Genomic DNA, 15284 nt, shown 5'->3' with positions numbered 1-15284 from the left:
TGTAATGGACTCGGTCTTCCTAACGGGCGACGCGAGTATGCCGGATATGAACTCCCAAGACTCCAAGTGGAGGCGTTAATTTAAAGGTCCAGTGCAATACAAGTTCATGTAAAATCTTTTTTGGTATTACAGTATTTATAATCAATTGTATAATATACCAAGAACTGAACCAGCTTTTTTGTTTCAATGATTTTTTTTTTTTTGAGCTGTTAAATTGAATAATTAAATCTGGCCGGTACTGCCCCTAAAAATTCTGGACAGAACCCTAGGTGATTGCATAATCCGTGTGGCATCATCCTGGAATGATTGTTTCAGTGCTGCAATTGTTGTTGTGCCGCTGTTAGGGTTATACTGTTGTGCATTTACTAATGCTGTGATCCGGCCCGAGAATTTCCTAAGCTTTCATTGTTGATGCACAGTTTCAGTGAATGTGCTAAGAAATGGCAGCATGACTTGTTTCAAAGTTGTTGACTTCAGGAAGTGAATCTGAGGAAGTGTTTTCCAAGGTATAATCTTATGATGATTATTCTATCGTCGATGATGTAAAGTCAATTAAGCCATACATGTATGAGCCCAAGATGGAAAGTGTAGAGCATCAACAATTATATACCGGGTGTTCATAACAATCGGGGAGATGCCTCGAAGAGAGACTCGGCAATAATAATTGGTTCATGGTATTTATTGATAAATTGTTGATCGAGCAAGAACGGTCGAGTTAAGTAGTACAGTATTTTGATGTAACAGTTTTCTCTCACTTTTGTTGTGATGAAAAATCGAACCACACTCATTTTGAAGCAAGGGCTGAAATGTGTGGGGGCCAGTACACACCCCTGACAAACTCTATTCACAACTGGAAATAAGTCAGAGATGGTACCACCACATCTCACAGCACTCTCAGTACCAGAGTATTGTTCAGACATCAGATTGATCAGTTTTGGTGGCACCCCACGAAGACCATGAATCTTCCAGAGGATTGAGGTGTTTTTAATGACGTGGCGTTGAGGTGTTTTTAATGACATGGCGTTGACGTGTTTTTAATGACGTCGAAGGTGTTTTTAATGACATGGTGTTGTGGTGTTTTTATGACGTGTTGAGGTGTTTTTTAATGACGTGGAGTTGAGTTGTTTTTATTGCGGTGGCGTTGAGGTGTTTTTAATGTCCTGGCGTTGAGGTGTTTTTAATGTCCTGGCGTTGAGGTGTTTTTAATGACATGGCGTTGAGGTGTTTTTAATGACATGGCGTTGAGGTGTTTTTAATGACGTGGCGTTGAGGTGTTTTTAATGACATGGCGTTGAGGTGTTTTTAATGACGTGTTGAGGTGTTTTTAATGATGTGGAAATGAGGTGTTTTTAATGATGTGGTGTCGAGGTGTCTTTAATGACGTCGAAGGTGTTTTTAATGACGTGGTGTTTTTATGAGGTGTTTTTTAATGACGTGGCGTTGAGTTGTTTTTATTGCGGTGGCGTTGAGGTGTTTTTAATGATGTGTTGAGGTGTTTTTAATGACATGGCGTTAAGGTGTTTTTAATGACGTGTTGAGGTGTTTTTAATGACGTCGAAGGTGTTTTTAATGACGTGTTGAGGTGTTTTTTTAATGACGTGGCGTTGAGTTGTTTTTATTGCGGTGGCGTTGAGGTGTTTTTAATGTCCTGGTGTTGAGGTGTTTTTAATGACATGGCGTTGAGGTGTTTTTAATGACGTGTTGAGGTGTTTTTAATGACGTCGAAGGTGTTTTTATTGACGTGTTGAGGTGTTTTTAATGACGTGTTGAGGTGTTTTGAATGATGTGGAAGTGAGGTGTTTTGAATGATGTGGAAGTGAGGTGTTTTTAATGATGTGGCGTTGAGGTGTTTTTAATGACATGGCGTTGAGGTGTTTTTAATGACGTCGAAGGTGTTTTTAATGACATGGTGTTTTGGTGTTTTTATGACGTGTTGAGGTGTTTTTTAATGACGTGGCGTTGAGTTGTTTTTATTGCGGTGGCGTTGAGGTGTTTTTAATGATGTGTTGAGGTGTTTTTTAATGATGTGGAAGTGAGGTGTTTTTAATGATGTGGCGTTGAGGTGTTTTTAATGACGTGTTGAGGTGTTTTTAATGATGTGGAAGTGAGGTGTTTTTAATGATGTGGCGTTGAGGTGTTTTTAATGACATGGTGTTGAGGTGTTTTTAATGACGTCGAAGGTGTTTTTAATGACATGGTGTTGTGGTGTTTTTATGACGTGTTGAGGTGTTTTTTAATGACGTGGCGTTGAGTTGTTTTTATTGCGGTGGCGTTGAGGTGTTTTTAATGATGTGTTGAGGTGTTTTTAATGATGTGGAAGTGAGGTGTTTTTAATGACGTGGTGTTGAGGTGTTTATAATGACGTGGCAGTGAGGTGTTTTTAATAATGTAGTGGTGAAGTGATTTTAATAAAGCTGGTGGTGTTTGTCTCACTGTCCCGATGTGTGGTGAGGCGAGCGTTGCGAGCTGATCCACGCTCGTGTGTCTATCGGGTGTCCCAAAAAAAATACAACTCTTAAAATGCTTCGTTTGATCCGAAAAAGCAGTAATTTTGTCACTAATGCTTCATTTCTTGTTGCAGAGATCCTCAAGTTTATTTAGATACCAAGCAAGCGCCAGAAAAATGCCAAGACTGACCGTACAACAACGGACGAAAATTGTTGAACTTTGGCACCAGACGAAAAGTGTCATACAGGTGCAACGTCTATACTCGAGACATTTCGGTGTCCACTTGTTGTTGTTCGGTGTCCACATGCACCAAACTTTCGGACAATAAAGTGCACCATCGCAAAGTTTACCAATGTGGGAACCATCTGTGACCTTCACAAGGGTCACAGTGGTCAGAAGAGGACAGGTCGTAGTGAAGAAATTGTGGAAATGGTGAGACAGGCGGTCGTTCAGAGTCCAAAAAAATCTATTCGACAGCTTTCTGCCGAGACAAACATTCATAATAAACATAAGTTCAGAGGATCCTTCGCCAAGACATTCATGCCTTTCCATACAAAATTCAAACGGAAACGGTGCTTACTGATCAACAGACACGCAAACGTCTAGACTTTGCAAATTGGTTCTCAGGAAAGTTGGAGGAAGATGCAGACTTCCTCAAAAAACTTCACATGACTGACGAATGCCATGCTCACTTGTCCGGGGAGGTAAACAAGCAAAACCTTCGGTACTGGGGAACTGAAAATCCTGGTAATGCATCAACTCAACTGGTGCCTCGATCTGTTCTCAGTCACCATGTGGGTGGCGGTTGGTTGGTATGGGATAATTGGTCCATACTTCTTTGAAGATGACCAGGGACGCACTTGCACGGTAAACCAGAGGAACTATCGCGAAATGATTCAGGAATTCTATCTGCCTGAGCTACGTACTCAGGTCTGTAGGAGAAACAACCTTGTCCAGATGAGAACCCAGTGGTTCCAGCAGGATGGGGCACTGCCCCATACAGCCAGGGAAACAAGGCGTTTTCTCAACCAACATTTTGAGGGCCGCTTTATCTCCCTCTACGAAAACGTTGAGTGGCCACCGTATTCCCCTGACCTTACTCCTCCAGACTTCTTCTTGTGGGGGTATCTCAAGGACAGGATCTATGGAAACCCTCGGCTTCAGACTCTTGATCAGCTGAAGGAAAACATCCACCGAGAAATCCAGAACATTCCTCAGGAAACGTTTCCCAAAGTGATGGAGAACATGACAACACGTTTGCAGGCAGTGATCGGACAACGTGGAGCCTACTTCGAACATGTGGTCTAAAAGAAAACGACGATTCCATACTAAAATTTAAATTTTGGTGGAAATTTTGACATTGGTACAATAAACTTCAACCTTTCGGCTTTCTATCCAGCCATATATCTTTAAAAAAAATATATGTTATGACCATCCTCTTTGCAGATGAAAAGTTGTGTATTTTTTTGGGACACCTTGTATATACTGAAATATATAGATTGCCACACACTAAGCTGAAAGCATTTCATGCATATACAGGACAGTGTTGCTTACATGACAGAATTTTGCTTCTGTAACTTATTTCTCTTTCCCGAATAATGTGCAAAGGATGTTTTTATTTCTAACTGGATTTGGCTTCACTTTTCAGACATCTGGGATCTCAGTTGTGTGAGCTTGAACGGCTTATTGACAAAATGATGCTGGCTGATATTGGAGAGTATGCCATGGCAGACCTCTCTCGTCCACAGGAAGATGGTGCCATCACCTTGGATGAGGTGGAGTTCACTTGCATCCTTGTTTTGCTTTATTCATATTTCTTAGGCAATTGATGATTGGAAATACGATGAACCAATATCAAAATTGGCACTTTACTTCTCCCCACAACCCCCTCCCCCCACCCTCACCCCCCCCGCAACACAGGGTAGAAAACATTGAAACGCCCATAGGCGGGAATTGTTTTCATAAAAAGACATACTTTCAGCCTCGTGCATAATCCTCGTGTTAGTTTAACGGTCAATGTGGTTGGCTTAAGATAGTTGGGTCTCGAGTTTAAGCCCCTGCCGTGCTGCTAAATAACACCAGGTAGGTTAACTCAACCTGTCAACTTTCTGAGGTTGGCAAAATGAGTACCAGCTTACTGGAAACGTGGGGCACTGCATCAGTGGCACAGCCATTCTATGAGGAATGATGGAATTAGCAGCCATAGGCTGCACACAAAATACTGTAATAATAACCTCAATGCTCATAGCAATGAACGAAACTTGTGGACGAGCCAGAACCGATCGTAAATACACCCAGACACAAATATATACATTTATCCACAACCACCCTCCTGCCTTCCACCTCTCATATTCTAAACCTAATTTCCTAACATAATCAATACAATCTTGCTCTCCAAACTGTCTGCTTCGAGCATCCAAAGCCGACTCTACACTTGACTCACTGACTTGCTCCATTCTCGCAGCCAATGTGTGGCTCTCAACGAGATCCTTTCACTTCCTATCCTTGTCAAAGATGGAGTGCCACAAGGCAGTGTTCTGGGCCCAGTCCTATTCCTAATCTTCATCTGTGATCTCTCTGACTCTGGAAAATCCTCTGTATCTGTTTGTGAAGAATGGGGGATGTCATGGTTGAGGGTGGAGTCTTCAGCATAGGCAGGAAGCAACCTCTTTTCTCTCTTCAGACCTTGAGAAAAATCACAAGCTGGTCAAACACTTGGAATATGTCTTTCAATCCTGACAAATCTCACACTGACTATTTCTCTCCGAAAGGACCATCTGGCAAACTCTCCCATCCACTTTCCTTTGGAAAATCTTAACAACACTTTGGAAAAGGTTCAGCTACTCAAACTTTTGAGCCTCACCGTCAGCCATGATCTTTCTTTGTCAAACCACTCTTCCATGTTGGCTTCCAAAGCCGGTCACTGACTGGGAATCCTCCGTCATGCAAAGTCCTTCCTTGGCATACCTGAACTCTTATCCACCTAGAAGGCCTTCATCTGCAGATTAATAGAGTACTGCTCTCTTTGGGCTGGTGCCCCCACCTCGCACCTTGCTCAGCTTTATGCCATTGAAACCATGGCCTTCAAGATTATTGGAAATCTCATGTGATGAAGCTCTGTCTTCTATCACCTCCTTTCTGGTGTTGCACCTTCTGCTCTTTCTGTGCTTTGTACCTCCCCTCCCCCACCCCTCCAGGTTTCTGCAGGACGCACAAGGTCTGTCAATAACCCACTCCTCATGAAACTCCCAGAATCAGAACCACTGCTCACCTCCACTCAATCGTTCCTCTTTTCCTCCACCTGTGGAATCAATTTCCACATTCTCTTCAATCACATTCTTCCCTTCAGGTTTTCATGACATCTATTCACCAGCATCTCGGTTCATTCTCCATTCAAGGCCATGATCTTTTCTGCCCCCCCCCCCCCGGTTAAAGTCCTCATTCTTCCTCACATACTTTATCTTTGAAGTCTTTCTATATTTTGTCCTTCAACCCTGCTGTTGTGTTTTGTTCTCTCACGTCCTGATCCGTTCTATGTTATAGCTCCTCCATGAGTCTCGACTCTGTGTCGAAATACACGGCATGTTTTCAGTGGATGTGGTCAAAAACAGCAAATCTTCCACCAAACTCCAGATTTCCACTTTTTTTTACTTCGTATCCAGTTGATATTTTAATTTGGAGATGGAGGAGGACGTTGGGTTGTGAAGGATGCAATTATTTAAATGGGTGTAAAAGTGAAAGGTTTAATCAATGGTTTCAGTGATGATTCTGGTAACATTTGGAAATTTTACTTAAATATTACACTTTGAATCTAAATTCAAAAGCAACTAGAAGGGGACTCGGTAGAGCGCATGCTTCCACCACGTAATGCCCGATCCACGAAAACATATCGGGCCCAATACATTTTTGAAATATCATGCTATACAGGACAATAACGTTTTTGGCCCGATCTTTCAATGGTGAAGAATCACTTTAAAAATTAAATAATTATCGTATCCAGATCCGGATTCGGATCTTCACCAAAATCGAATCAATTCGTCCTTGTCACACACTGAACCTGTCCATAACATTTCATCCGGATCAGTGTCCACAACTTTTTGAGATATCCTTTCCAGTAATTACACAAACAAACAGACAGGAAGGGGGGTGAAAACATAACCTCCTTCACCTTCGGTGGTGGGGGTAACAAGGTTTTATTTTGCACCAGAGGGGATTTGATGAAATGTAAATTCTCACAGGAAGACTGGTAAATGGCATGCTGATGTCTCACTGCTGGTATTTCTTTTTGGGATTTTCCAACAATTCTGATCACATCAAGAGTGTATGACTCGATTGGGAATCTGACGATGCACGTACGGTACTGTTTTTGATCGACTGACCTCGCTGGTTTCAGAAAGAGCATGTCAACTATTTCCCTGTTTTAAATCATCGTCGCATGTTGAAAGTGCATCCCCAACACTATTTTTGTTCCACAGGAGCGGCTTGCTTGTCTTGTTTTCGGCCTACTCAGGCAGCAGCGTCTTGATTTTCTCGACATTTATGAGGACAAGATTGTCGCTGCCATTCGCAACACCATCAAGCAGGTAGATAGCAATTATGTGGATGGTAAAGTCGTGACTTATTTTTTTTTAGTGCAGATTCTGATTTTGTTTGGTTATTTAAGGTATTGTGGCATTGTGTTTGTGCATATATTAAATGCATGGCGGTGTTGTATTTGTGGGGTTGCTGAAGGACGTAATGGTTGTGTGTTTGGGTAGTTTGTGATTGCAGGATTGCGCATGACTTTGAAGACATCACGAGGTGTTTAAAACAAATTAAAAAAAAAAAAAAAAAAAAAAAATAAAATATATATATATATATATATATATATATATATATATATATATATATATGTATATATATATATATATATCCACGACCGGTCAAAAGTTTTAGAACACCACCATTTTTCTAGTTTTTACTGAAATTTAAGCAGTTTAATGTTTCAATGTGCTCTGAAATTAAAGCATAGAACACATAAACATTTGCAGATAAAAAAAGAAATCATGGAATCGTTTTGTTGAACAAAATTTAATTTAAATTTTTGACTCATCAAAGTCGCCACCTTTTGCAGATATAACAGCCGAACATACTCGTGGCATTCTGTCTACAACGGAAATCAAATATTGTTCGGAAAGTTCTTCCCAACACTGTTGCAGAAGTTCCCACAAATGTGTTGCCCTTGTAGGTTGCTTTGCTTTCACCCTTCTGTCCAGTTCATCCCAAACCAGCTCTATGGGGTTTAAGTCTGGAGACTGTGTTGGCCATTCCATGATTTGAAGCCTACCGTCTTGTTCTTTTCTTCTAAGGTAGTTCTGACATAGCCTGGAGGTATGTTTTGATTCGTTCTCTTGCTGTAGGACGAAACCCTGACCAACTCGGCATAGACCAGAGGGTATTGCATGGCGCTGCAGAATGCTGTGATAGCCGTTTTGGTTCAGGGTGCCAGTCACTCTGTGCAAGTCACCGACTCTGGATCCAGCAAAAGAGCCCCAGATGATCACGCTTCCTCCTCCATGTTTGACAGTTGGTGTCACACACTGAGGAACCATCCTTTCGCCTACTCGACGGCCTACAAAAACACTGCGTGATGAACCGAAGATTTCAAATTTTGATTCATCGGTCCATAAGACCTTCTTCCAGTTTTCAGTAGTCCACTGGCGGTGCTTCATGGCCCAGGCAAGCCCCTTTTTTTTCTTATTATTTTGCCATCTTAGCAATGGCTTTCTTACTGCCACTCGACCTGTCAAACCTGCAGCTCGAAGTCTTCTCTTCACAGTTGAAACTGAGACTTCCTTACTTCGACCAGTGTTAAGCTGTACTTGAAGCTGCTGTCCTGTGAGCCACCTATCACGCAAGCTGTTCACTCTCAGAAACTTGTGTTCTGATTGTGTTGTGGCTTTGGGTCTGCCAGACCCTTCCTGTCAGAGTTTCCTCCAGTTTCCATGTGCCTTTTCATGGTGTAGGAAACTGTACTCACTGACACCTTGGCTTACTTTCAATTTTTCTTGAGGAAAGACCTACACTTTGAAGGGTTATAATGGTCTGTCTGTCTTCCTTTATTAATTGTCTTTTTCTCGCCATTATGATAGCAATACACTACTTCCTGCAGTGCAATATTGTCCAAATAATGCTTCAGTGGGTGTAGCAACACAGTCTGTTCCAACACTGCTTTTATACAGACCGAGGGTTTGCAACTAATCAACAAAAGTTGGGATACCTGTAGGAATTGTTTGCATCAACTTTCAAGGCTTAATTTACTTCCATTGCTGCAGAACAGCTGCAGTTGCTAACCCATTACTTGTTCCCTGAAAAGGGCCTTTTTTAACAACTCTGAAATTTACATTATTTTTCAGTTTTTGCAAACCGAAACTTTTTTGTTTTAACCTCGGGCAGTTTACCGCTTCGCTTTGTACCATTTCAGGTTATTCACTGGACTTGACCTGCCTAAATTTCAGTAAAAACTGGAAAAATGGGGGTGTTCTAAAACTTTTGACCAGTAGTGTATGTATTTATTTTTTTGCTGACTGGGAAGGCATGACGAGCGCCTGCCATTTGCCTTTCGTCAGGAGGTATTTCTCCGACATTTGCGTTCAAATACAGATGCTCATCAGGAGCTGAAAATTTCCTGTCGAAATTATCCGGAGGATTAAATGGTGTACTTTATCATGGCAATATCTTGATGGCACAGTCGAGCCTCCTACTCAACTTGCCATAAGATCAAATAAGTTGGAGAAAAGTCCCACATGTAATAATTGATGCTCACACTCCCCCTGCTCCCTCCAATATCCCCCAAATACTTTCTGCCAGATACAATCTCTGGCACCTGCAGTTATCTGCCTCATTATAGTAATCTTCTCCACCCCAGCTCCTGTTTTTTTTTTTTGGTTTTACTATTTTTGTTTTGCTTGTTTTATACACTGGATTGACACATGTGGTGGAAAGCATCATACTACACAGAAAGAGGGTTATTGTGACGAGGGGGGTGCGGGAATCGGCGTGCCAGTGTAGGGGCGAAAGGGTGGTTGTGGAGATGTCCCTGCCTGTGCGGCAATGCTTATGTCGTGATGGGTGGCCTCAATGAAATCAAAATGGTGAAGTTGATTCGATATTCAGAATTCAATATAATATATTTTGAAGATTCCTTGCTGGGATACTGGTCAGATTTATGGTGATAACCCCACTGGGGTATTGATTGGTTTTGCACTACATGGGTATGTTTTTACAAGTGGTATTTTTTTTTAGGAATATTTGACAATTAACATTTTCAATTACGATGTTGTTAAAAAATAATTAGGCATGCATGACCAAGTTGAGTCTGTGCTGATGGAGAAGACGATGCACTTGTGCTGATGAAGGTGTGATGGCAGTGTGTTTGTTCTGATAAAGAAGGCATGATGGCGATGTGTTTGTTTGCAGGTTGTTTTGGATGCCGTTTCTGAAGCAGAAGAAGTCAACAATACTTCTAACAGCAAGTGAGTGGTTATGAACTGCACACGTGGCATGTGAATGAAATGAGGACATTTTTTATATGAGGCATTTAAAAACCTGCATAGTTGTAATTGTCTGACTTGTGACAATTACAGAAGTCTTGTAATTTACTGACCACGAGAACATATTGGGCCCAATACATTTTTGAAATATCGTTTTTGGCCCTATCTCTCAATTGTGAAGAATCACTTTAAAATTACCAGATCTGGATTTGGATCTTCACCAAAATTGAATCAATTCTTCCTTGTCACATACCCAATGTGTCCACCAAGTTTTGTCTGAATCCGTCCACAACTTTTTGAGATATTGTGCTACATCTCGTTTTTTGGCCGATCTCTCAATGGTGAAAAATAACTTTAAAAATTCTAGTATCCAGATCCAGATCTTCACCAAAATCTAATCAGTTCGTCCTTGTCACACACCCAACCTGTCCACAAAATTTCATCTGAATCTGTGTACAACTTTTTGATATATCCTGTATACAAACAAACAGACAGGAGTAAAAATATAACCACCTTCACCTTCTGTGGCGGAGGTAAAAATGATGGAAAGCGAGATGTAGTTAAGAGGAACACTAATCTGGCTAAATTGTTTTTGTTTTCACTACCTGATCTTGCAGTTGTACAACAAATGTACAAATTCACAAGAATATATGCAAAAATGACACCCACATGAGTTTGAGTACTCTCCATTTATACAATTGAAAATTCTGATGAACTTGTGTCATTTGTGATCTGCAGAGGGTTAATATTCACCACACTTTTGCTACATGAGGATGGTACTTCGGCAAACTTGGACAAATCGGGTTTCTGTCTAATTATTGCATGTGGGGCCAGAGACAACAGAGTACAATGTGAGATGTGACCCGATTTGTATAGTTTATCATGGCAACTTTTAACCACCTTTTCAACTCTGTATTGGGTCTTAATAAAGATGCTTCTTTCATCTGCTCTTCCTAAGTTAATTGTTGAGAAGATAAATGTTTGTCTTGCTGTGAACTAACGGTCATTTATGGTAGATTGACAGACAGAGTCCGACTGCTTGCCCTCTCATCATGGCTCAACTTGCTACAGCTGGTGTTTTCCAGCCTTTTGTTGCTCTTGCAGCGTGTAAAGGTTTGCCTCTCACCACCATAAATATTTATGTGTAAATATCAACATAAACATACAAATAAACAAATCTCAAAAAGCAAACAAAATGGCATTGCAGCATTTTAATCGTACATAATCACCAAATGTTTCCGATTAATTTCTGACTGAGCACTTTTCTTGATCCTTGACTGTTATCTTATCTCTTTCCTTACAGATGAGCATCACCGTAATGCAGTCTGTCTTGGAAATTGCCCTCAAGAGAGATAACCAGACGGAAGAGTTCCATCTCATGTCCAGCCCTCGGGAAGTTGATGCAGTCGCAAATGATTCAGAGCAAAGGGTGGATGAGGCAGAGGGATTGGCAGAAGCATGTCATGGTGCCAGCCAGCAGGAAGGTGTTGGGATGGATGAGGTGTGTACTCGGAGCAGTAATGGTAATACTGGAGTTAAATTGGTAATGCAAGATGCCTTCCAGCAAATGTCCTGCAGAAAACTTGGTGTCATTTGGTCAGTAAAGTAGGTATAAGTTGGTTGGAGGTTACTGTAAATTATAATCTGGACTACTACTAATAATAATAATAATAATAATAAGAAGGTACTATTTGTATTCCTATTTTGTCTATATGTTTATTGTCAAAATTGATGCTGGCAATGTTGCATTTTATAAATGATTATCGTGATGATAAATCTTCTCCTGGATAAAGTGGAAGGAACATGCTAGTTTCTTCTTTTGTTTAGCTTATGTTGAGCATTTATCTAAGGTGACTGTTTGTTTGGTCAAGTGGTTAAAGGCTTGCTTGTTCTCGACTGGCTGCAATGAGGCAGAGGAATTGGCAGAAGCAGGGTTCGATTTCCCCATATCTGATCTTTCATGCGAACACACAAGTTGTGGGTGGCCTTTATATTGCAGTGGATTGGCTGAAAAAGGACAGGTGGATATATCTGATGAAACCCCACATATTGGTAATTTCGAAATATCTTATTTTGGTTATTTCGGTTGTGGTATATGATATTTTGTGATCATTCCACATCTTTATAGTGAGGTGAAAAAGCATAACAATTGTGCATTTCTTTATAAACGCACCAAACCACCCACACATGCTCAGGAATGTATATCAAAATATTTTAGAGAAGCAAATACCACCTGTCCCTTTGCTGATGGGAATACTGAGAGTAGGATGGGGAGAGAGAGAGGAGAGAGGTGAAGAGAGAGGAGGAGTGGAATGGAGCAGGGAGAGTGAGGAGGAAGGGGGTGGGAGCGAGGAAGGGCAAGGGGTGGGGAGCAGAAGCAAAGGTACCCAGCGTTGCCTGGCAACATCGGTTCCCTCCTCCCACCCCTTCCCCTTCCCCTGCCTCCTCCCACCCATTCCCCTGCCTCCTCCCACCCCCTACCTCTGGTGCCCCACCCCTTCCTTGCAACAGGTGGTGGCTTGTGTGTTTACAAGTTATGAATTGTCCAAAGACTGATGGAGTACTGCTCTCCCTCTGGGCTGGTGCTCCCGCCTCTCAACCTTTCTCTGCTTCACGCTGTGGAAACCAAGGCATTTAGGATCATTGGTATCTCCCACGATGTGGCTGAGTCTTTGGGTCTTTCACTCTCTCACCGCAGGCAGGTTGGTGGTCTGTTTGTCTTCCACCGTCTCCTCTCAGCCCCCCCCCCACCGCTCTCTCTGAGACATGTATCCCCCATATTTCCGCCAGGTGTTCAAGGTCCGCCAGCAACCCCCTTATGGTGAAACTACCAAAATGAAGAATCACTGCTCACCTTCACTCTTTAATTCCTCTTTTTTTCCTGCCTTTGAAACAAACTCCCACACTCTTTTCAATCCCATTCTTCAAAACAGCTGTTCACCACCATCTCTCATCTTCCCCCATCCAAAACCATGATCTTTTCTACCCCCGCTAATCCACCCCAAACCCGCCTCTTTCAAATTCCCTGCCTTCCTTCCTGAAAGTCCTTGTGTACCCCATGTTCCCCACCCCACCCCTCTCCCTTACACAGATCTAATGTCTTTTTTCCCCCACTTTTTTCCTTCCCTCCCCCCCCCCTTTTGTCTCCTTCTCACCTTGTTGTACATTCTGTGTGCTCGCTCTCATACGAGCCTCGACAGTGTATAAAAAAAAAAAACAATTGTGAGAAAATGACTTTAAAGTCCCTGGTAAGGTGTATCGTGGTTAAAAACAAGGACAAATGTGTCCAAGAGCAGCGTCCTAAAGGCTTTGTCGGCTTAAAAAAACAACAAAAAAACAACAACAACTTCCGATATTTCTTCACGTGCCTTGATTAAGCCAATATCGAGACCCGTCATAGTGTATTTATGAAATATCGTGAATTTACGAAATAAATAATGTATTTACGAAATTACAATATATTAAATGGAATAATCTTTAAATAGCAACGTGAACTTTTCGAAACTTTAAAGCAAATGTCTGAATATATTTAAAAGTTCATGATAGATGCTCTCAAAAGGCACACTTAATGCGAGGATGTGTACAAGTGCTTAGTATTTAAGGAGATCTGGATCGTGTATATAATGGAGCCAAGTCCTAATATAAAGGTTTTGTCTTCACAAGAAGAAGAACAACAACGCCGAGCTCTCTATGAGCAGCGTTCGCTATGTGAGATGCTGCTAAAAATAATATATATATATATATATATATATATATATATATATATATATATATATATATATATATATATATATATATATATATATATATATATATATATATATATAGTGATCCCTTAAAATTTTGTCGTGATTAACTTTGGGGAGCTCAGAGGAATTGCATCACAAACAAACAAACAAGCAGTCATAGACTGGTACTTACGAAATCGTCAACTTGACCTCTGACCTTGTCTAATAAAAGCTCTCTCTCGAGAAGGTAGCGACGCAAACCAGAAGTTTCTACGATGATTCTGTACCAAACCATCAAAAATCGTAATGTCAACCGAAGCAAAAATCTCCATTTCTCCATGCAATTATTTTATATTATTTTATCAAAGTCACAAAACCGTAATATTCGGCCATCCACCAACAATCTTTACATAATCCGACGGCTCAGCGAGTCAGGCATGCGACGATAACCTTTATTGGGATAAAAAAAAATGACTTTTAAACACCATCTTTATCAAAAACACCGTCAGCGCGCACACGGAAAACTTTTACGTGACTCAACGACGCGTCTTCTCGAGCGCACTGCACCACGTGACGACCCTTGACGCGTCGAGTGAAATATTTTTTATACAATCTTAAAACGTCTCCAAAACATCCGATTTTTTTACCAGAATTTCGACAACCGAGTTTTAAGCGTCCTAAGCGATCGCAAAAACCGAAGACAAAATTAAAATCGAAGTTAAAACGAACTCGTAACGTCGAGCGAAGCAAAAATCTCCATTTCTCCATGCAATTATTCAATATTATTTTATCAAAGTCACAAAACCGTAATATTCGGCCATCCACCAACAATCTTTACATAATCCGATGGCTCAGCAAGTCAGGCATGTGACGATAACCTTTATTGGGATAAAAAAATGACTTTTAAACACCATCTTTATCGAAAACACCGTCAGCGCACACGCAAAACCTTAACGTGACTCAACGACGCGTCTGCTCGAGCGCACTGCATCATGGGACGACCCGTGACGCGTCGAGTGAAATATTTTTTATACAATCTTAAAACGTCTCCAAAACATCCGATTTTTACCAGAATTTTGACGACCGAGTTTTAAGCGTCCTAAGCGATCGCAAAAACCGAAGACAAAATTAAAATCGAAGTTAAAACGAACTCGTAACGTCGAGCAAAGCAAATATACTCCATTTCTCCACATTAATTTACGGGATTATGTGTGACCTCACTGTGACCTTGACCTTTGACCGATTTTGACCAAAATCTAATCAGCGTTAGCCATCGCCCTCCTGAATCACGTGGTGTAATTTGACATTGGTAGCTTCTTCCGTTCTCGAGTTATCGTGCCGACAAACACACAAACAAACAAACAGAAACGGAAGTGATCAATATACTTACAAAATCTTTAGATTTTGTAAGTAACAAACACACACACAAACAAACACACAAACAGATGACGGAAGTCATCAATATACTTACGAAATCTTTAGATCTTTAGATAAATCTTTAGATTTCGTAAGTAACAATCAACGACTCATTCACTTTTATATCGAAGATAACATCGCTCCTAATGAAATGAAATAA

General features: G+C 41.0%; 1 protein-coding gene across 2 annotated transcripts in view; it reads left to right on the top strand.

Moving 5' to 3' along the window:
* VPS54 (VPS54 subunit of GARP complex) overlaps positions 1 to 15284 on the top strand; it is a 72959-nt gene that overhangs the window by 23628 nt on the left and 34047 nt on the right. For both annotated transcript variants that reach the window (XR_015052844.1, XM_085862039.1), the window contains exons 8-12: positions 4097 to 4223; positions 6924 to 7031; positions 9907 to 9962; positions 10997 to 11093; positions 11284 to 11481. Coding sequence is in view for 1 of the 2 variants with exons in the window: in XM_085862039.1 (XP_085718165.1) it covers positions 4097 to 4223; positions 6924 to 7031; positions 9907 to 9962; positions 10997 to 11093; positions 11284 to 11481 (586 nt within the window). In the remaining variant the exon portion in view is untranslated. The remainder of the gene's footprint in view (positions 1 to 4096; positions 4224 to 6923; positions 7032 to 9906; positions 9963 to 10996; positions 11094 to 11283; positions 11482 to 15284) is intronic.

This window comes from Eptatretus burgeri, chromosome 2 (assembly GCF_056783735.1).
Source record: "Eptatretus burgeri isolate ZD-2024b chromosome 2, Ebu_testis_v1, whole genome shotgun sequence".
NCBI classification, from domain to species: Eukaryota; Metazoa; Chordata; class Myxini; order Myxiniformes; family Myxinidae; genus Eptatretus; species Eptatretus burgeri.
This window is presented reverse-complemented; position numbering and strand designations above follow the sequence as displayed.